We start from the raw sequence: 22,485 nt of genomic DNA, 5'->3' as shown, positions 1-22,485 counted from the left end.
CTCCACTTATCAAAAAATAATTTTAGTTAGTTGTTCTACTAAAGCTTTGCCAAGAAATCCTAAATCTCTATTCAGCAGTATAATAGTGACAGCAAAATTGCTATTGTAATTTTACATAGCAAATATTTGAAAATGCTGGTGTATTCTCTCTAGGTATGTCTCAATTCTCGTAGATGTGTTCTCTCAAGCATACATGATCTTGCATACACTATCACTTAAAACAAAACGAAACAAAAAAATAAATTTAACGGTGGAAAAAAGCCTTTCAAATGCTTGTCAAACGGAGTATCACATTTTCACTCGAGTGGTCTGTTAAATGCTCCATTTTAGCTACCCTTCCAGATAAGCTTATCCATAAGAATCATACATTTTGCCATAGGTAGAAAACAAATATAATTTGTCACATGTTGTGCTATACAGACATTTCTGCACAGTTGCTGCACTACACTCGAATGTCTGAAGGGGAAGACACCCCAGGTAGTTGGCTGCAGACACATCTCAGCAACATGGCACGTAGTTACAATTTGACACATAGAGTCTTTATAAATCCAATGTCTATGAAGTCAAACAAATCTCCTTCTTATTTATAGTAACAGGCGAGAGCAGATCTCTGCCGTCTTGTTACACAGATGGTTGTAACATTTTTATAGTTAACTTACAACCACTGATGCCTAAGGAATAGACACACATCTGCCCCAAACTGCCAGTCCTGTAGGCTCTTCTTTTTAACTTTAGCTAGCAAAAATACAGTCGAAATACATCTAACAGTGTCACCTCCAAAAAGCTACCACAACAAAAAGCCCCACGCGAATTTGCATAAAATGTATTATTATTGTTCATGTTATACAGCTTGGACATTGATCATACACATTATGGCACAAATTACAGTAATATCAACTGTAACCACAAAATCTGATAAAAAAATCACAGCCCTATATTCCATATGCTGAACTTTGGAAAAATGTTTGGAAAGAAATTCATTAGAAGATTCTAAATTTATGTTTTATTAAAAAGATTATAAAAGAGCCTTATATTTCATATAAACTACTGTCCAAGTGCTGTTTTTTTTTCTTTAATTGCTTGATAAAAAGTAAAGGCATGTCTGGCTCATCTTGAAAAAAAGAAAGAAATTGCCTAGGACTTTCTTCTCCCGCTTGAAGATACTTTTCCATGTTTGCTGTATTTCCACATATCACCTGGGTCTTCAACAGGAAACAAGCACAGAAAAGAGCTAAACTATACAATTAAATGCTTCCCATTTTAGGCACTGGCTGTCCACAGAAGCAATCCTCTAAATAGCTGATTTACAATCAAATGCTTGTTTTATGTGCAGAACAGATGCAGAAAAGTAAAGCCATACTTGAACCTTGTAAGAATAAGAATTATTAGATAAGTTCAGGGAAAGCTTAAACAGCCTGATGAAATCCTGACCCATGGCAACTTGGGCAAATAATACTTATTCATAAATATATTCAAACAATAATAGATCTAGGCAAGTTCTATCTTTTTCTCCTTACTCTTGAATTGGAAGAGAAAAGAGCTTGTGAGAAAGTGGATCTGCATTTACAGAACTGGTCTAACTACAGAGGTGAAAATGCATACCTGGTAATTCAGTTTGAAAACAGAAAAGGAAGGAATGAACCAACTTTATGCAGAGTGTTACCCAATTCATTTGGCTTTGAATTTTCCTTCATCTGGAATCTATCCAAATTATGTAGAGTGGAACACCAAAAAAAATCACCTAAAAGACAGAAACCTTTTACTTTTGCTGCATATTCTTTTAATCTTGGCTAGTTTCTACCTTTACAGCTGCCTTATAAGAAATTCTGTACTTTCTGCTATCAACTAATTTCTACTATGAACATAAATCTACAGAATGGAAATTTGAAGAATTTAATAATACAGTTTGCTTTGAGGTTGAAAATTTATAAAAAAGGACTCTGCTACATAACAGAAAAGAACTTATTTCTGGAAGATTCATATCCAAGAAGTTACATATGATGACCAATTCGACTTGGACTCTTAACATGTCACCTTAGTCCTGCAAACTGTACATCTTTCAATTCAATTTGCCTCAGCAGCATGTGACAACTGTACCATTTAGGATGGACATCTACTTCTTTTAACACCATACTTCACTGAGTAAAGACACACTGAAAGGATATTTCCATTACACTTAAAACGCTGATTCCATATCCTGTTTAATGACTGCAATCTAAATTAATCTCTTTCTCAGAAATCTGCTTATTTAATTTTTAACTATATTCATTTGCAGCACATATTCACAGAGAGATAGGAATGACACTAAAACACTTATTCACTTTCAGGAGTGCAACTATTATGATTGCCAAAACAATTTTGCTCCAGAAGAAATTCTGACTGATCAATTAGGTATTGCTTCTTCCACAAAACAGTTATATCAGGGCCTGTCATACTGTCCTTGCATAAAACAGGTATGGACAGAGATTTCTTGTCAAACAAGTATCACAATACCTCATCATTAAAATGCAAATGTTAGGTTCCAAGTTTAGCCAAAATCGTTTTAATACATTTTCTGAAGATCCAGAATGACAGCAGCTAGAAAATTAGGTCAGAATGCACTTTGTGGGACTGTGCTGCAAAAAGACCACTGCTATTTGTAGCTGCATACAAAGGAGAAACAAATGAGAAACGGTATTTTGCTGCGATTATTAGTATGTAAGTGATGGATGAAAATCTGAGGCAAAATACAGTATTATTATTTGTTGTTCTGCCTTTACTAAATAGTATAGTTAGATCTCTATTTTCAAAATCAGAAGAGAAAAATTACAATTTTTATTTATTGAAAATCCTTCAACATAAATATATGGAACAGGGAGATTTATTTGTTGGAGTAGTTATTCCTTCTGCTTTTCTTTACCTAGATTTGTAAACTTCATGACCAATTTACAGCATTTGAGAATTCATCCTGAAAATCTACTACAGTTTTCACATGGAAATTAAAATTAGATTACACTGTTTTTTTAAAGCAGTTTAGAATATCAGTCTTATCACTTATTATTTGGATTTTACATTAATAGAGTGCAAGATGACAATTAAAAACATGTTAAAAGAGCCATCTCTTAAAATACTGGTAAAGTATACTGATTACGTTTAGAACACCTGATAATCTCTGCCATATTTACATATTCTAAAATATTAAATAAGACAAATGCTATTACTGCCCTGTTTTCTCTGTTGTCTGCAAAACAGCAGCAGAAGGTAAGGCATTGCCTGCAGCATGACCACTCTGCTTTCAAACCACTTTTGTGTTCTGGATTAATGCTTTCAGTCTTTTCTAGTGTATAATCATTGCTGCTGCAGCAGAGAATGAGCAACATTTTCCAGTAGATCTATTTTATTTAAAAAAATAGATAGGGAAAGGTTACCCTAAAAACTTGGAAAGCACTTTTAAATTCTACTAGATACTCATAATTCTACAGAAAAGCAACTAGGAGGAAAAAGAGGGGAATTTTTTTTCTCCTGAAAGTAACCTCGAATCCTCAGTCCTACATAAGGTAAGAATCCACCACAACTAAAAAAATGAAAAGGGAGGCGAGATAAATCCAAAGATTGTGTGGTTACACAGATTAGGGGTGCAGTTGCAGCATTTTGAATTTCTTTGTTCTCTCAGCTATAAATGATGACAATCCAAGGTTACAGAAAAACAGGATGAGGTACAGACAGAAATCTGAAAGGGAAGAGGAAAGAAGTGGTTCTGGATGACCGAAATGAACTCATGAAGTGCTTGCAAGAAAGAAGATTATAGACAAAGAGTAAAGAGATGGCAGAAAAATTTAAAAAAAAAAATCAACACTTTAAAGAAATGGGCATACAGGACTGGCTGCTTTAATACATGCAGGCTCTGCTCCTCTCAGGTGGTCAATGATGAAAAAAAAGCAAAGAGAATTTTTCCCAGTAACAGCTGTCTAGTCCAAACAAAGTTAAACTGCATTTTGCCTTTGACTACTGAAAAGAGGGAGCCTGGGTGATTGGATTTGCAGAGTTGCCTCTCGGCCTCCTCTTTACTTCATCCTCTAGCTCCACAAGATTGTCAAAACTCCCTCCAGTGCCTGTTACACTTAATGTGGAGTGGAAAACAGAACAAGAAAGCACAGATGAACTTTCTGGAACCAAAAGGAAAAGACTCCACAGTGATCTTTGAGGAAGTCTAATCCATATCACAGCACAAGTTATCATCAGTCTGGATAGTCTGGCTAGAACGGTCAATTGATATTGGTGGAAATATTTCATACTAGTCTTGCTGCAGCTGCTCCCAGCTCATCCTGAGGAAGTCACTGCTTCTCTGAAAGGCCAGTGGTGCCTGGAAATTGTCAGTATTTCTCTAGTTACTACTATTTTCAGTAAGATTTGACTGTTTATACAAGTTAAATGATGGTAAACCCCAAAAATACAACTATTACATGGCATAATGGAACCCACATCTGTACTCTAAATTCACATCACTGAATTACCTCTTCCCTCTTTCCTCCCCAGCTCCCCCCTCCCTTTTTTTTTAATATGGTAAGACTATTCATACAAGTTAGAGCAGAGAACAGCCGAAGCAGCCCACACACATATGTACTAGGTTTAAATTCTTTGGAAGACTATGTTGTTCAAGCTTTCCTTTTATTTATCTAAAATGGCACAAGCAAAAGATGTTAAAAAAAAGAACTTGACAGAATGGTTGGGGAGGGGGAAAGAGTGGTCATTTCATAAGGAAAGAATATTGCTTTTGCACAACCCGATGTCATTTTTATGTTTACACAACACGACTGGTAGAGTTGAGCGTATCACATACTGACAGATTAACAGGACCTCCTACCTTGACTTCATTCTCTCATGCATTCTCCCATGCTGGATACATTGTTGGTCCAATTCATCATTCCGTTTCTGCATCTTCTCCAATCTGCCATGGAGATACTCTTTTTCCTGACTAAGCTGGTTGACTTCAGATCTACAGAAGTAAAACAAAGCGATGATGGATGTTGTCAGATTTCATCCTGCAGTGTGCCATCAATATGTGGCTTCAGCATTTATAAAATTTCGTACATTTATATGTAATGCATAAACAAGCTATTACTAGAACTTACAGAAACAAAATGCTGTTTCAGATAATCTTAAGACAAAAGAATATGCTGGGTATCTTCTAAATATGCCGCTGGCAAACACTCAGTTATAGGTTGGCTATGCTAATTTCAGCCTAATTTAAACAGGCATGTCATTTGGCATTATGCATTGCTGTTAAATAAGATCAATAAATGTAAATTCATACTTGTTAAGCAAGAATTTGGCTAGCATTTTGAAAACACATTTAAACTTCTTTATTAAAAAAGCTAACATTTAGTTTAAAAAAAACCCAGCTACTTATTCAACCTTTACTCCGCTTTATAGGATGAACTCTCAACTGTTCACCGGTTGAAATCCCAATAGTGGTACTGGTTTTGAAACTTTAGTAACCTCCTATGTCTAAAATAGCATTGCACAGATTAAAAAAAAAAAAAAAAAACAAAAAAACCAAAAAAAAAAAAAAAAAAAAAAAAAAAAAAAAAAAAAAAAACAAAAAAACCACAAAACCAACAAAACTCACATTAACCCTCCCCCACAAAAAACACCCAAGCCCAACCAAAAACCCAAAGCCTCACTAAGAGGAAAATTAACAAAACTTTAAGAAACAAGGGACTAATCATACAGGCACACATTAATCTATACAAAACTCAGCACAGCCTTTAAGAATATTAGTCACTTCTAAGCAATTCTTATTCTTCACGGGTGAGCAGAGACACCAGATCCATGAATGACCTGGGACTGCTACTTGCTACATCTCTAACCATCAGCCCATGGAGAAACAGGCATGAGCTGTTTCTTAATATCAGGAAAAGACCTCAGATTAAATTGTGATAAAATATACATTATGCACTTGTACAATTTTAACTCTTTGGAAAAGGTTAATGAGAACATGTCAGAATCTGCTATACCATCAGAAAGTACGAATCAAAAGCAAGCAAATTTGATTTATGGCATCTGCCACTCCATATCTCAAGGTTAAAAAGCTTCAGATATATCTTTAAATCATAAACTTAAATATGCTGCAATTACAGCAGAAAGATACTTTACCTTCCTGGCTGTTACAGAATGCAACAACAACTGACATTCTGAAAAATACAACAAAGTGCAGGGAGGAAGGAATACTCCTCTTTCAAAAACATGTTGTTACGTTGACAAGTCAAATCTAGAAATGACAACATGATCTTTTCATGTTTAAATAGAGAACAATGCATCGTATCATCTGTGAATCTAAAAGAACTTAGCAAGGAAAACTTTGGACCAAGACTGTATGTAATTGAATTTAGATTGAGAGTTACAGCTCTATTAAGGAAAATCACACACAAATACATCAGAATTGTGTTGATAGATTTGTACACCAAGCTTCAGTGCACGGGAGTTTCCTAGATGGGTACATAATAGTGGGCAGGATGTTATACAAAGGTAGCAGAAACTGAATTTTTTCACCGATCATTTTACAGAAATACTAGTAACTTAAATGTCAGCATTAACAAAGCCTTGCCAGCTGGACCAACTGTTATCACACAATGTGAATGCAGTCTGTACTTGAAACTGATGCTGTAAGACAGACAACCAGTGGATGAAAGCAAAGGTTCACTGCAGAGCAGCTCAAAGAGACCTGACACGCGACTGAAGTCAATTCTGCGTTCCTTTTTTGCTAGAAAAATTCAGCAACAGCATTTCCCATGCAGTAATACTGTACATTATCACATTTGTAGGGTTTCCCAACTGGGAGATCCTGTTTCTTTTTCTGTATTTATATATGACTGTCTCGAATTCATGGAAACAGTAGAAGCAACTTTCAAGGTGATAAAAGCCTCTAAGTTTTACAAGGACTTATTCATCTCCATCACACTTGAAGGTGCCCAAAGTCTTCCTGGAAAGATCAAGTAATTCAAATGAACCAAAACCAAAACACTACTGAAAATTACAATTAATGAAACAAAATTAAGTAATGAATTAATTAAAAGCATGAGTATCATAATCTCCAATCTCTAAAATAGAGCTCTAAATACCTGATGCTTTGAAGCATATTACAGGTGTTGTCTTCTCCTAAAACATCTTTTGTTAAACATAATCTTTTGTAATTACAGTTAAACACAGAAAAAAATTTTCTAATTATGACATTATTTACACAACGTCCTTTCCATGTAACTGTCTAAGAGTTCTGACCATCAAGACTCACATATTTAATGACACTGAAGTTTTGAAGGACAGCACATATGAAGGACAGAATGGTTATGTTCATGTGAAAAAGTTCATGTGCATTGGCACTAAAGAGAGAACATCAGTCCAATACAATACTGCATACCAAGAGTCTTTCATCATCACTTGTCAATGATTCCCTCTGTATCTTTAAACACACCTTTCATCCACCTCAGTTTCCAATAATTAAGATAAGACAGCTAATTCTAACTAATATTTAAGTAACTTCACACATTGTTGGGTTAAAAAATATTCCCAAGCCACCGTAATTTGTAATAAAAGCCTGATAACTGTACTGAATGCTACAGCACATGTATACAGGAGTAGGAATTCCACCCAGCCAGAGGAGGACCAGTCCTGTGTAAATGCTTCTGAACGACTCTGCTCCCAAGGTATCACAGCAGGAAAAGAGAGGAGGGTTAAGTGTCAAAGCACACAGTGCTGAACTTCAGAGATAGCTCACTCATAATGCCGAGGACAGAGGCAAATTAGAGAAATCTATGCACTAATCACTGTGTCTGATAGATCCTGCCCAACTAAAGGACACAGCATGGATGTGCTGATGTTGTTCCACCAGAGCTACTCTGGGTCCAACAGTCTGAGGGGTAAGCTGCGGTGGACTCGGTAGAAACTGAAGCATGCAGGCATTTGGAGTGCTGCCATCAGAGTTGAACTCAGCAGGAAGGGGCACTTCTGCAGACTCAGGCTGGCCCCACAAGTCAGGCAGTCACGGATCTGTGTGTGCTTCTGAGATCTGATACACTCAAATGATCTGTACGAAATCAATGTTACTTTGAAATTGCACAGAGCAAAGCTACATCACATGAAAATGTAAAATGTATGCTCCTAATTGGATGCATAATAGATTTTGCCAAATTTCATTTACTTGTCCCTATATCAAAACTAATTGATGGGGGGCAGGAGGAACAACAGCAACAAAAACCCCTCTATACTTCTGGATCCATTTAACTACCTCAACTTCTATATAAGAATCACTTTATGGTTTTATCTTTGCTGGAAGAGTCTTGGAAAAAACCCCAAAGAGGTTAGCCTCCAAAACCCTTAAATACTACAGGCAAAAAATGAGGAAATGTTAAATCATCACAATTCAAAGTCAATCTTAGCGTATCTTTAGGATGAGCTGATTTTTGAACACTAAAGTGGCAATGCTGCTTTTACTCCTCTGAACTAGGTTTTGCATTTCAGTGCTTTTTTAAACATTGCCTTTTCCTGCTCTTAAAACCAATTGTTTGCTTGCACAGAAATTAAATACATGCTCTAAAATATCTTCTGCTGATACAGTATTGTTGCATCTAATTTTAATAACTGAACCTTCAGACAGACTGTTCCCCATCTTCATACAGCCACCTTCAACAAACATTTCACTCCTAGTATTGAGTGCAATGACTGCAGTCAACCAAACATGCAGAAAAATAGTTCAGCCGGGTATGTGTTCTTTACTTCAATTAAACTCACACAGTTGGATGCCTACTGTTGCCAAACCAGTAATATAATTTATACATTATAGTCCAAACAGTAAAACTACACTAAAAGTCATTTAACAATATTTATAACACCATAAAATACAGTGTTAAAATATATGAACTGCAATATGTACCAAAATTATAAAATTTGTTTCTCATCATCAGTGATTAAAACCAGGATCATTGCTCTAGCTTCAATACTCACAACCCTGGTGACAGATTAGAATTCAAATCTTAATGATCAATTTACAATTAACAAGATAGAAGTGAAACAAATTAAACCAACCATTATATATAACGAGACCCAATGGACTCCCATTGTTCCCCTTAATTACAAAACGCAAATCACAAATACACAGTGGGTAGTGTTAAGCATTAATCTACAACCTAGAAACTCAGACAGTGACAATCAGAGGAAAAAAAGAACAAAACAAGAGAGAAACAGAGAAGAAATCAGCAAAGGACTATATTTTTAAACATGCCCATGCATACAAAAACCTTCACAGACACTATCTTCCTTCTGCACAGCTTGAGGGGTTTATAATTTGTCTGACATTGTCTTTCTGATGCCTTTCTGTGTAGGGACTAGCTCAAAAAATGGTTCCAGCTTACATATAAACATGAAAACTTCAGTTTAGATTTCTCGAAAACCTGCATTAAATATAAAAAAATATGTGCCATTCAGATGCATTCCACAGAAATTGTACAAATATGTAGTTGTCACAGATAAATTTGAAATGTCTCTTATTACAAATGGGCACTTCCTATCAAACCAAATAAAATTTAAATAAACTTACTACCGCATCTGTTATTAAAAGAGCTTGAGTGTTCCTGAAATTAAATAATGGTATTGGTAGCATACAGTTTTTTCTTAAACCCATGGAAACTGAGGCACAAAGATTCTGGAAGTACAGCAAGAAAATACAAATCCAGGTCCAAAGTACAGTTTATAGTAAGGTCAAAAATATGGAAAAAAAATGGAAAAAATATTTTCTGTGAAAATAGGGCACACTGCTGCTTTGTGATCTGCTTTTATTAACATACATAAGAACTAAGTTATAAAATCTTCCCTAAATTATTGCTTTTTTCCAGAAGACAAAACTACATTATTCTGTCCCAGAATGTGGTTTTCCAGTACATTCAGTGACAATGAGCTGAAGATTGCCATTCGGAGAGGTGCTACTGAGAGACACACGCCAATCATGCATTTAGAACTTGGCTAAAATAATTTTCTGCATCTCATCTCCTGATCACATAACTTTGTGGCGTGTCATTTTCCACCATCTCCAGTTCCACCTTGCTGTTCTCATTTTTACCTTCTTTATTTTGTCTCTACCTATTTATCTATCCCTGTTACTGACTGCAGCAGCTCCCACTCCAATAGCTCAAGCTATTTTAGGACCACTTCTCAGAACCACTTTCATGCATTCTTCCTTAGAGTTTCTTTTGTAAAAAATATCACTTCCTGGAGATGCAAGAGGGCTCCTTTTCCCATTTTCAGGTCCTTGACATAGTCAGCTAATGCTGCTAGGTGGAGAAACACTTGGCAACCTCTACTATTTATTTTCAGAGAATAATGTGTTTTCACAGTATGTTTTCTGTCTTTCCTTCATCCTTTACAGTTACTAGTTTGTGACTGTGAGCTCTAGCAACAAAGTCTGTGTGCTTTTTTATTGCTGGAATAATAATATGATTTGAATCCATTTAGATTTTGCATTACTGTAGCAGAAGAGCTCTGATTTTTCAGAGGAAAAATTCTGTTTGCTTTTCTCTGAAGTAGCCCTCACCAACATCTGCATGGGAAGATTGCTTACAGTCCCTCAAGTTTCTCATTTCTTCCCCAAACATTCTGGATGGGATTCATCTCCCAACTTCAGCCACTTAACAGCTAGTCAACACTTCATATTCATGGGAAATAGGATAGGCAGTACCAGTGGGAAGCATCATATATTTTATTTATTACAGATATATATATATGTCTGTATCTACTTAAATCATTCCCCTTTCACCATTCCTAGGAAGAGGATACTGGAGTAAATCTCCAAGTGATTGTTGCCTCTTTTACATTACCTCCAGATATTTAAATATCCACCCAGCAGAAGAAGAATCCTGTCTTGAAAACCAATTTTATCTTCGCTGAGTGTTTTCCTGACTTCCCACTGGCTAGATGAATACTAGCCTTAATTACCAAATCCACTTTTCATGTACTTTACAGAACCTACAGAATGCCAAGTCTCCACTGAAGTCCAGTTTAGCACTCTAAATATGAACCCAAAAAAAGTTTCAACAAATACTCTTTTCACACATAAAAATGTAAAATCAAATTATTTGCTGCTAAAGAACTACAAAAATTTTCTTTACTTTAGAAGATAGTTCTGTCTTATAGAACTTTTGAATAGATACATCCATAGCTTTGTACTTCTTTATATTATTATTACTTCCAGGTTTTGCTCACTTCCTCAGTTTTTAATGGCTTTGAACTTCGATCTATTCAATCTTATTGATTGATAACAAGCAGCAACAGAATCAGAGCAACAACGAGAAGAATTTAGAAGACAATTATTTTATAGACAATATTCAGTGTGCAGTGTAATACTGTGAAAAGAGCTTAAGTAAATAAAATGACAACAGTTTTGACATTACTGAATCTTTAGCATTTTTCATATAACTTTAGATAAACTTGACTGTAGCTTTTAAAACAAATTTCTCCTCTTCATACTAAGGAAGAAAATACTATGCAATTTTTACAAATTGTCCAAGAAATTTAAATTAATAGTCAGAAACATAATCTTAAGGGGCATATATTATACTGAATTCTCAAGGGGCATAAATTACATTGATATCATATGTAATACCTGGTAAAAAAAGAAAAATAAGAAATATATATAAAAAAAAAAAAAAAAAAAAAAAAAAAAAAGAAGCATGTCCTAGTAATAAAAAGGTCAAGTTTAGAAAAACACACTAACCTGTATTTTTCTGATATTTGTTCCAACTTCCTTGCCAACAGAAAACATTCTTCCTTTAATTTTGCTATGAATGTATTCTGGGAGGTCAGCAATGAATCCATTTCTTCTACTAGAAACCATAAAATTATGATACTATAAAATTACAATTATATAAATTTATAGATATGATAGAAACAATTTTATATATTCTTTATTTCTTTCTTCTAGTTCATTCTAGTTTTGAAATGTTTTTTAAACTTCATCTACTTGGACATCATCACTTACCAAATTAAGGCTCTGTGTCAGAATTAGCTAAAGTGTTAAAGCAATGTTGCCACTGAATCTGGTTCTTGTAAGAGAAGAATCGCTGTGAATAGATATCTAATCTGGTGGGCTTGCTTTTTAGCTAGAAGTTCACTGACATTTCTAGGAGGAATAAAATTGGCAAGCCATGCTTTAGCAGACTCTTGCTTGCTCAACTGGTGCAGAGGAGACACCAGCAACCCAAATGCTCACACTGTAGACTCATTTCAGTATCTCCTTAAAACAGCAGTTCTTTTATTTACTGTGTCCTGAGCTTATGAGGACTAATGTAATTTTTTATTCTCAAATGACAGGATTTAGAGTTACTGCCCAGTGACAGTTGAAACCATTTTATAAAGTAATTTTCAGTTACTATCAGTTTGGACTGCACCTAAACTCATGACCTAGAATCCAGGTATCTTTATTATTTCAAAAGAAATATACTGCAAAATGATGTTTCTTGATTTCTGCTTTTAAAATCAGTGAAAGCATGACCACTCTTACCCAAATTCCTTGTATGTGTGTAGGGTCATAATAAAAAGGTTTGCTTATATAGACATTATAAATTACTATAATTTTCAACTCCCTCTAATCTTACTGGAGATGTATAAAAACAGACCCAGACATAATATTGTTTCATTTTTGTATGCTGGGACAATTTATACACCAGGAGGGTAAATTACATTTCTCTTGTGCAAATTACACATGGTCATAGGCAGATGTGCTGGCTAAAGGAGGAAAAAAATGATTCTGAGAGCTTCTTTCCCTCCACAGTGTAGACAGCAGCCATAATGTAGCTGTTTGCGTTCCCTGAACACATGGAAAGGTCCTCTAGTACTGTGATAATACTAAAAAAATGGTGGAAAATTGAATAGTAGATATAAACATGCCTGCTACTTACATATTATACAACTCTCCTTATAATTAATATATGCTGTACAGTTTTCCCTAAAAGTATTGCATGGCTGGTGGGTAAATACAGTATTTTGTTAAACACATAAGCATAGAATGTTCTTTAACAGCTGAAGCTCCTCCTCCTTTTCATGCTCATGGGTTATGGATTTTATCTCTTAAAAATTCTTTCTTTTTTTTCTTATTTTATTTTATTTATAATATGCACCTATATTAATGTTGTTGGCATAGTACTTCATAATACAAAAAAATCTCTTTTTCGTTTGTTTGGAAAACCCATTTTACTTCCAGATTAAAGCTGATGTTATTGATGGGCTCAGTCAATGCAATGAAGTCTCCTATTATGAGAACCTGAAGTATGCAAGGGATTAAACATCCTTCTTCTAGATTCAGGATGTGTGGGGGGGCACATGGTAATGCTAAAAATGTTTGAGGCTGCAAAGATTAAATAAAGGAACATATCAATTTGGAGCCAGTGAATTACATCCAGCTGCGACAGTGAATTAAGAACCGATTAATGGCTAAAGCTTTTCTCCAGTTTGGATGCCGAAGCAAACTCATTAAGCTTTTAGAGTAGCTATAATGTGTGTACTGTGGGAACTGTTCAATGCTATTCAGGAGACTTTAACTGTAAGCTCAGAGCATTTCCCGCAGAGCTTCTGATGCTATTTTCTTTATATAACATGTGTGCCTGAAAATCCAGCCAAAAACAAGCCCTTTGTTTTTCTACTTTGTTGTGGTCTCTCTCAGCTTTACGTTTCTTGAACACAGGTAAATAAACTCATAATCCAGATGGTGCAGCAGATGTGAGAGCAGCACTCTGAAATCAACAGACAGTGGGCAATACTTTCCATTTTCTCTTTTAAACGCTAACTAATATGTAATTCGGAATCTCCGGTGTAGTTAGCATCTGCTCCCTTCGGCCAGCCAAAGGTTACAGGTGTTCCTGATGTCATTTCACAGTAAGGCGTGGGCCTGGCTTGTGAGTGAGTGCCCAGGCTCTAATCTTTCCCTACCACCTACCAGTTTTCTCATGCTGGGCCTCCATTTGCTGCATCTTCTGTGTCAGCTCCTGCTCTCTTTGCTGGGCCTGAAGGGCTCGGGCCTTTGCTTCATTGCTAATGCTGTGCTGAATGCTCTCTTTCTCCAATCTATAAAAAAAACCAAATAGGAAATAAAGAAAAATAAAAATCATACACTAAAGAGGATAAATTAAAAGGGTAAAGCAGAACATTCAAATAGTAATAATAACAAAAATCTGGCAAAGCTTTTCACATTAAACATTCTCCTCCCACTTCAGGTTATACAAACTGACCTTTCTCTTACAATGTCAAACATTCTCCAGTGACTAGCAGAAAATGGTTAGAAAGTATGATCTATTTCCTGAGAAAAAATTGGCCCTGCAGACAAAAATAGGGTTTTATTTTTAAAAATTTTAAACATGAGCTCTTTTTCATAAGGAAGCTTTACTAACATTCACTTTGCACTGAACATATTATTTGCATTTTCTTTTAAATGCTATTTGTTTAATTCTGCAATGAAGCTTAGGGACCTGACCCCGAGATGGACTGGTTCCCAGTGAACCAGCAGGAGATAAGTCAATGGGAGCGATTGCACAGTGCTCGTGATACAGCTACTCTGAAAGCTTAATGAGTTTTCTTAAGCAATCAAACAAGTTTTAACTATTAATTTATGTAAATAGGAGATGAATGCATCCATTACAATAGAGTTGACTGCTAGCACCACACAGGCCCAACCCCCTGTGGTTCTGCTCAGTGGGGGGTTGTACAGGAAGGTCTAAAGCCCAGTACTATTATTGAAGTATGCAGGCAAGAGAGCAATTTACTTGACCAGATACGCAAGATGGGGCAATCCACTCCTGAGGCAAAACAAATGCTAGACTACCACACTCCATTGAAGCATTTTATTTAATGCAAGCCAAGCAAAAAGAGCATGGAAAATAAAACCCCAAAAAGATACATGCATATAAATTAGAAAAGATCTTGAACTACACATTCAGATCTAAACTTTCCCAAAGGTCGTGAATATTTATCTGGTGCACATTGGGATCCACATTGAAAACGTCAGTGAGTTCACACATACAAGGATTGATTTCTAGATTTCAAATGACATAAGCAAACACCTTTCTACTAAAAATTTAATACCTTGGGATAGGCTTCAAAAAAGTCTTATAAACGTGTTTTAATCTAGGGATCTTACCTATTTCAGAGGACTACAAAACAGAACACGGGCACAGATCATGTAAGGATAAAGCCACATCTCATGTGGTTGCTGCACTTAACCTTTGGATTGGTGCCTAATAACCCATCCGAGATATTGCAATATCTCAGCATGACACACACAATGTTAAATCTTCTCTCTCAAATTTACCCCAAAGCAATACAAATGGTGGGTCACATTACACTAATTCCTGGTCCTGATGTTTCAAGCCCTACCTTAGGCAAAACTCCCTTGGAAATCACAGGCAGTTTCTTCTGAGGAAGACAGCAAATACATTTAGATAGCAAAAATATTAGAGCGTTAAGGAAACAAAGCACATTTTTAAAGAAAATTTCATATATTGAATAGCACTTTATCACATCACTCTCAGAATTGCTTTGTGATCATATTGGGGCTATCCTAAGGAGTGATGCTTCCATCATTTTCTCAGTGTAAGCTTCAAATATGGAAAGCATTACTAAGAATATTTTTGCTGTATTTGCTGGGAACCAGTCTGTGCAAACCTCTTTATTTTACAAACGTTTCTTATCTTCAGAAAGTCATTATAAGCACTGGATTGCTCAAAAAACTAAAGGAAAAACAAGCCACCAGCACCTCTCACATTCCTCTGACGCCTTCAGCTAAAGAAAGTGTCAGTAGCACAGTATTTTATTTAACAGTTCTCATGTGAGATGGCTTTGTGCAGTTGGGTGCTGTGCAGTCATCTGGCACACAGCTGGCTGGCTGGCCTTCTGCTGGGGGTAACCTTCAGCATGCAGCAAGCTGCACAGCTCAAGCTACCAAGGCAAACCTGTGGAGGTCCATTCCTCATTGCTAGGGCCCTTCCCAATGAACTCATGCTAATCAGCAAGCTCAAAATAAATGCAGAATCTACTGCCAGCAGAAACACTCTCCTGTGTAGGGGACCCATCCAAAAGAGCCACCCACCTGTGTCACTTACTGCACAGAGCAAGCTAGCAGGAGCTCAGAAACCATGGATGTGTGGCCCTATGGCGGAAGTGTGTATGGGGTGGGTGAAGATGAATTTATAGAGTGGATAAAAACTCAGTTGTACAACTAGGAAAATGCAGATAAGTATTACACCAAAGACCAGCTTCTTAGGACTTAGAAGGTTTTGGAATTAAAACACATCCAATACCCCACAGAGCAACATCTGAGGTGCTTAGAACTGCTCAGGAGCAAAAAAATATCCTGGAAACAAATCTGTCTAAACAGAGTGGCAAGTCCTTCATCCACACCTTAAGCTGAACCTGCTCTCTGTTCTATCTCCCTACTAGAAATTTCCCCAACACATATATGGAGAAAAAAAATAGAAAGTATAGAATGTGCAAAAGGCAGCCCAAGAGATTTCAGGATCTACTGGTAACTTTCCTGCTACAACCAACAGATACTGCAGGAGTTCTAGAAGCTTTGAAACTATCTGTCCAATTGCAATTTCTTACAGCAATTTTTCACAATTCAGAGTAAAAGAAAATCTATGGAAAGTAGACAGAAGGAAACAGTCCTTAGTCCCTCCAGCATTAGTGCGAAGATATCAGAGGTCTCCTCCTACAAAAACTTTGGAATTTCTTATATTCACTAATGGAAAGCACAGAGACAATTTAAGCAAACCGACAACTGACTGACTGTGATGACACAGGTAATTTCTGAATCAGAAATGACAGCCGAAGATTAATTGTTCCAGAACTTTTATAAACTTCATCTATAGAGGTCAAAGATAGGACATGATTGGTTAAAGTGCACTAGCCTGTTCTCTACTCAAATTCAAACACTAGCTCCACTGAGTGCAAAACACCAAACACAATAAAATGCACATCTGTTTGCTCACAACACTCATCAGTTTTACTAAAGCAGATGTATTGAACCCAAGGAAACTTTCACTTCTGTGCGATAAACTCATAAGCAACCAAAGACTCAATCACAGAGAAAGCTCAAGCTCTTTTTGAGTCCTGTTCTGAAGTACAGGTTTTCCACAATGATCTTAGTTCTAAATGCCTGTTTTAAGGCTGCATTGTGGCTGTCAAGTGCCATTGTTAACTCAATGAACTGGTTTGCATATCTCAATGAACTCAATATTGGTTTGCAGCACATGAAAGTTATGCTTTTAAAATGTTCTTGACAAAACAAAAGGCACCATGAACTGTAGCTTATAGCACAGGAAGAAGAAAATTGCTATCTCTGGCAAACTTTAAAAAAATCCTTGCTGCAACTGAAGGGAAAATTCACTTTGATCTCAAAGCTAACATAAAAGTATGCTGACTAAATTTGAGCCATCAAATTTAATTAAAAAAGCAAATAAAACCCCAAACCGAAATAACCCTCCACATCAAAACACCTTTCTCACCACTACAAAAACTGGGTCACAGATCCACTTAGAAGATCCACAAGAGAAGTCCACCCTCTGCCAAAGGGTTTTGCAGTTAAGAAAAAGGAGGTATGTAAGGATTAGTGACATAAAAGTAATATTTGATGTAACTAAAAGCTTGTCGATTTCTGACTAAAAAAAAACCCAGAACTTAGATTGATAAAATTTTGAATTTCACCACACAGTTCAATAGTATGTATTTCTGAAGGAGTCTTTTCAGTTTGGTAATAGTAAAAATACAAAAAAAGCCCCAAAAACCAAAAATAAAATAAAATAAAATAAAATAAAATAAAATAAAATAAAAACCAGGATGATTCTTAATGTAGAATTAGGTCTCTGACTGGAGGCTGTCAGTAAACCTTCTGGCAAAGCAACTACCATTTGAAGCAACCATGCTTCCTATATTGACTATTTGATTTTTCCATGAGATCAACATGTGGCATTTTTAAAAAAGCTAATGGATCCATTAGTAAGGACTATGAACTTAATTGGACAAATTAAAATACACTAGCAATTATCTCAGTTCAGTGATACAAATGAGGTTATCATAGCACTATTTTTGACATCTTCATTTAAAATTAATTATAGTTAAAAATATAACTACAAAGCATTTTAGCCTTCATATATACTTGCTTTAACCTGAACTTCATAAATCATTAAGGAGTAGCCAGCGTTTAGTGTTCCAAATGCTTGAGCTATCCAAAATAACAAGACTTGTTTAAATGATGACCAGTCCTGGAACTCTGCACCCACACTCAGACTTGGGCAGCAGGAGGACCAGTCAAGCCTAACACTGATGCTTTTATCACATGCCTCAGTGGTCCAGAACAGACCTCTTTCCTAAAGAACACGTAGCCAAGTGGGCCAGCCCTGTGAGCCACTGCACAACAAATTACCTCAGAAGAGAGAAAGGACTCAGCTGAAGGCTCTCTTAGCTCCTTCAGAGGAAATGAGCTCTCTCTCCCAGTATTTTTGAAAACAAATATATTGCAGAAGATTCTCTATCAAACTGGAAAAGTTTTGAGGAGTTACCCAAGCATTTTATTCCCAATATCTTTAGTAAAATCTAGCATTAAGTGACTCAAATCAATTAAAACACTTGAAAGTAGGACTTGAAAGACTACATGTACTAGGAGCCCTAAAACCCAAGTAACTTTGGGTACAAAGGCTCAGCAGTGTTTTATACAGTCTGCTCTGCAAACTTTCCACAAACAGGTCTAGTGGACTGTCCATTACAAGCAGCTTTCTGAATCACCTTCTCATAGGCTGTTTTATCTTATTAATTCAGCTACAAGTGTCAAAGAAAGAATGGAAAATCAGAACATATCCTTCCTCTTTTCTCAGGCTATAGGAGGAGAAAAACCCAACCAAACAAAGCACATATTCATGATAAAAAGAAAAAAAAGTATAAAAGCTGAAACAAGATGACACAATACCTGACTTATTCTCTAAGGGGAAACATTAGAACAATTTTTGCTATCTCTAACTTTATTACCAGACACTATTCAAAACTCACAATGATAAAGGTCGTAAGAGAAGGTATACAGAATAAGATCACTTCACAAACTTCTTCCCCCTGTATTTTTTATGTATCTTTGTATGTATGTCATACACAGAAGAATAAGGGCTCATTTTTCTTATTTTTTCAGGTTAGCACACAAGTGTAAAGGTTGGTCTACAAACATGGAAAAAACCCCCAATTTACCAAGGAGTCATTCTCCCCAGGAATAGTCCTAAATAATTCTCTCTATTAATGTAAAACTTCTATAACTCCTTTCAGACCAGCCTTTCAATTTAACAGCACTGCAGTACCCCATTCAGCTATTTACAATGGAGAACGTGTTTACTGAGTTTTATCATATGCTATCCAATCTTAGTATTTTCAAACATTTAAGTAACAAAATGCAACACAGTAAGACCTGTAATTCTGCAGGTAAAGAGGTACACGCTGGTTTTAAATGTAGCTACGATTCAAAATTATGGCTTTCCAAACCTTTAAATCAACAGAGCACTACAGCGTGCGCCTTGCTCATATGTTTGCATCAACTCAATAAGAAGGCTCAGGGCCACAAGATTTCTCCCTTTCCTTTAAATCAGGCTTCTAGCAACCTTTTGTTTAGCACTGATTGTTTTGGTTATCTTCCTTTGTAAGGCCTTTGAATTTTCATCTAACAGGACCTTGTTAATACCCACAGTTGCTCTGAATGAGGAGTTAGATGGACTGTGTTTAGTGGTTTCCTCTCATTAAACGCTAGATATTTTTGCCATCTGAATTTTTTGGAATAGAGGTTTTGACTTCTTCGGTGCTTGTGTAAATCAATATTGGTTGTATTTTATGGCTCTTGGTGCTTTTGCAAGGCAAAAGAAAGGCATGGAATTAATGTTCTTACGGCACAAAATAAATAAAAAAAGGACATAGGAGTGCATGCCTCCTCAAGAATTATGTAGAAATATCTTTTAAAAGCATCATGATCAGGTCATTTCTTTAAACCTTTCCAAGGAGCTGAAAAATTGCCCTTCCTGTATCCCATTGAGGGAATTACCCACTGAGTTGCTCTTTTTGTCAGTTTCTGGGAGCTGACTGGATGCTGATTCTGGAGTCGGCTGCCAGGTCTTCTCAGCAGAAAGCTCAAGTTTCTGGAAACTGCCCCAGCCAGCACACTGTGTTTGGTGAGCTTCAGTAAAATCTATATTTGCATGGTCAAATTTTGAAGAAACCCAACTATTAAATTAATTGGTGGATTTGAAGGACTGCAGCATTTCTCAGGATATACGTGGGCCTATTCATGAGACCTAAGGCTCAAAAAAACCCTAACAAACAAACAAACCAAACTTAAATCTTGTTTCTTGTATTAGTTGAGAAATACAGAGTTTCCTAAAATAGTGAAATGTCAGAGCTTTCTCCTCATAACCATGAGAAGCAATGAGAACCATGAGAAGCATTACAAGCAATTAGAAAAGTTATATAAAGGTCAGGAAGTAAAAAATTCAGCATTCAAATTGGTCCAGCTCTTTAAATATAGATCTAGGAAGTCAGAAAGTGCTAAAGAATTAACTTGAAAGTAGAAATACATTTAAAGTAAGTTAATAAAACTAAATGAAACTTCACTACCTTACTTGAGATGAAAGGCTAAAAAAAACAACTCTTCCAGGCTGCTACTACTATTTCATAAGAACATGTCAAATAAAAAGAAACACTTTTGGGGGGAAAAAAAAAAAAGAAAAGATTAAGCTCTGTAAAGATTTCCAACCTCATCAAGAGACTAACTACAATTAGTTGAAAAATTAGCTTGAAACAATTTTCCCCAAAATGTAGGTAACTTGTCACCTCTATCCCCATTCCCATAATTCAAATAATGTCAACTTGTTACACTACTTTCTATTTTTCCTAAGAATTTAAATTTTGCTCAAGCAGAAATCAGTGAGTATAACCTTTTTGTACCCATTCATTTTTTTTCTGTATCTATTTAGAATGCAGCCACACCACCAGAACTGCTTTATAACTTCTATACGTATTTCCACTTTATATAATAACAAGAAGCCTACAGAAACAATGAAACACTTCAGTCTAAAATTTCCACTTTGCCCTTTAATCCCTATGAGGCATCAGGAGAAACTATACATTAATGGCTGCATGTGAAAAAAATTTCTACTCCTACTTGTCATACTTGAAATCTACTTAAAAGTTATTTCAACTAGAGGTATTAATGTGCATGAGACAGATGAAAAAATGAAGGAGTATAGGAATAAACAGACACATAGTGTTACTCCTATGGAAGTTTCTATGAAATGAAGAACCTTGAACACAGTTAACTTCTACATCTCTGCCTCTATCCATGAGGTCAGTTAACAAAATGAAAAGACTGATTTCTTACTTTACATTGAGCTTAACAATTTTAATTTGCAAACACCTAGCCTACCACATGATTTTACTCTTTTTACATTATAAACTTCAAGATATATCCAAAAAACAACCAACTCCTCAGTAACTTCACTTCAATCTTGATAGTCCTCTGCATATCAAGTCATAGCCAAATGTTATCATTACCTTCCCTGTATTTTGATGTTAGAGAAGAAAAAAGTGCCTCTAACAGTAATAAACATCTCATATTAGGTCAAATATACTTACTTGGAGTTAAAATCTGATTTTTCTGGCACATTTATAAGCTTTTCCATCAAGATATGTACCTTGTAAGTAAACATCCATTCTCTCATGACTATTACCATCAGATTGTGAACTATTTGGCCCCTAAGTTCCTATAGAAACACACAGTTAAATTCAGAGTAGAAGCTGCATGGTGATTTTTGTGAAGTCTTAGTATGCAGCCTGAGCCCTTCCAATATTGCACGTTACCCTAGATCATTCTTTGTTCCACAAACTGCTTTTACAAATAACTGCATGTTGAAATAATTACTTAACACAGAAGATTTTTACAGATATGTGTTTTGTATACTCAAGTTATTTTCCCTATATTTAAAATAAAGGAGTAATTTTCTTGATGTATGGTGATTCTTGAATTTGGCACCAGCAGCCTCTTACAATGGAGCTTCAGGACACATTTAAGGCAGACAATGTCAGTATAAGAGGTGTGGTCCTTCTTTTCATCCTCTTACAATGAGCACTCACACAACCTATTCTTCAAGACATTATTCTTTTTCTATCTGAATAACTCCCTGAATAACCTAATCACACAGGTGCCTGTCTTCCAGTGTCAGCAGAAGCAAGGGCCTGGCAACATGTGGCCAGACATAGCCATATATTGCCACTCTAGAGACTTGCCTTTTCAGCACAGCATAGACCAGATTCAAATAACTGTGACTCTATACTTCAAGGCTCAGCTTGTTAATACAGTAAATCCAACCATCAGGCTCCTACCATTGAATCAAAAAATGATGCAGCTAAATGATGCAGAGACCTGATCTGCTATGAACTCACTCTGCCAAT

The 22,485-nt window shown here is 35.9% G+C and overlaps 2 protein-coding genes across 9 annotated transcripts in view; one reads left to right on the top strand and one right to left on the bottom strand.

Moving 5' to 3' along the window:
* AKT3 (AKT serine/threonine kinase 3) overlaps window positions 1–22,485 on the top strand; it is a 380,155-nt gene that overhangs the window by 183,346 nt on the left and 174,324 nt on the right. The gene's annotated exons all lie outside the window — the stretch shown is intronic.
* SDCCAG8 (SHH signaling and ciliogenesis regulator SDCCAG8) overlaps window positions 1–22,485 on the bottom strand; it is a 106,969-nt gene that overhangs the window by 35,659 nt on the left and 48,825 nt on the right. For 7 of the 8 annotated variants that reach the window (XM_083857256.1, XM_083857252.1, XM_083857251.1 and 4 more), the window contains 3 exons: window positions 13,958–14,085; window positions 11,741–11,849; window positions 4,844–4,975 (listed from right to left, as the gene is read on the bottom strand). In XM_083857256.1, coding sequence (XP_083713382.1) covers window positions 4,844–4,975; window positions 11,741–11,849; window positions 13,958–14,085 — 369 coding nt within the window. Of the gene's footprint in view, window positions 1–4,258; window positions 4,343–4,843; window positions 4,976–11,740; window positions 11,850–13,957; window positions 14,086–22,485 lie in introns of those variants that run through there. The other variant, XM_083857258.1, reaches the window with a different exon arrangement.

This window comes from Zosterops lateralis (genome assembly GCF_965231275.1).
Source record: "Zosterops lateralis genome assembly, chromosome: 3".
NCBI classification, from domain to species: Eukaryota; Metazoa; Chordata; class Aves; order Passeriformes; family Zosteropidae; genus Zosterops; species Zosterops lateralis.
Note: the sequence above shows the minus strand (reverse complement) of the source record. Positions and strands in the feature narration are given on the sequence as shown.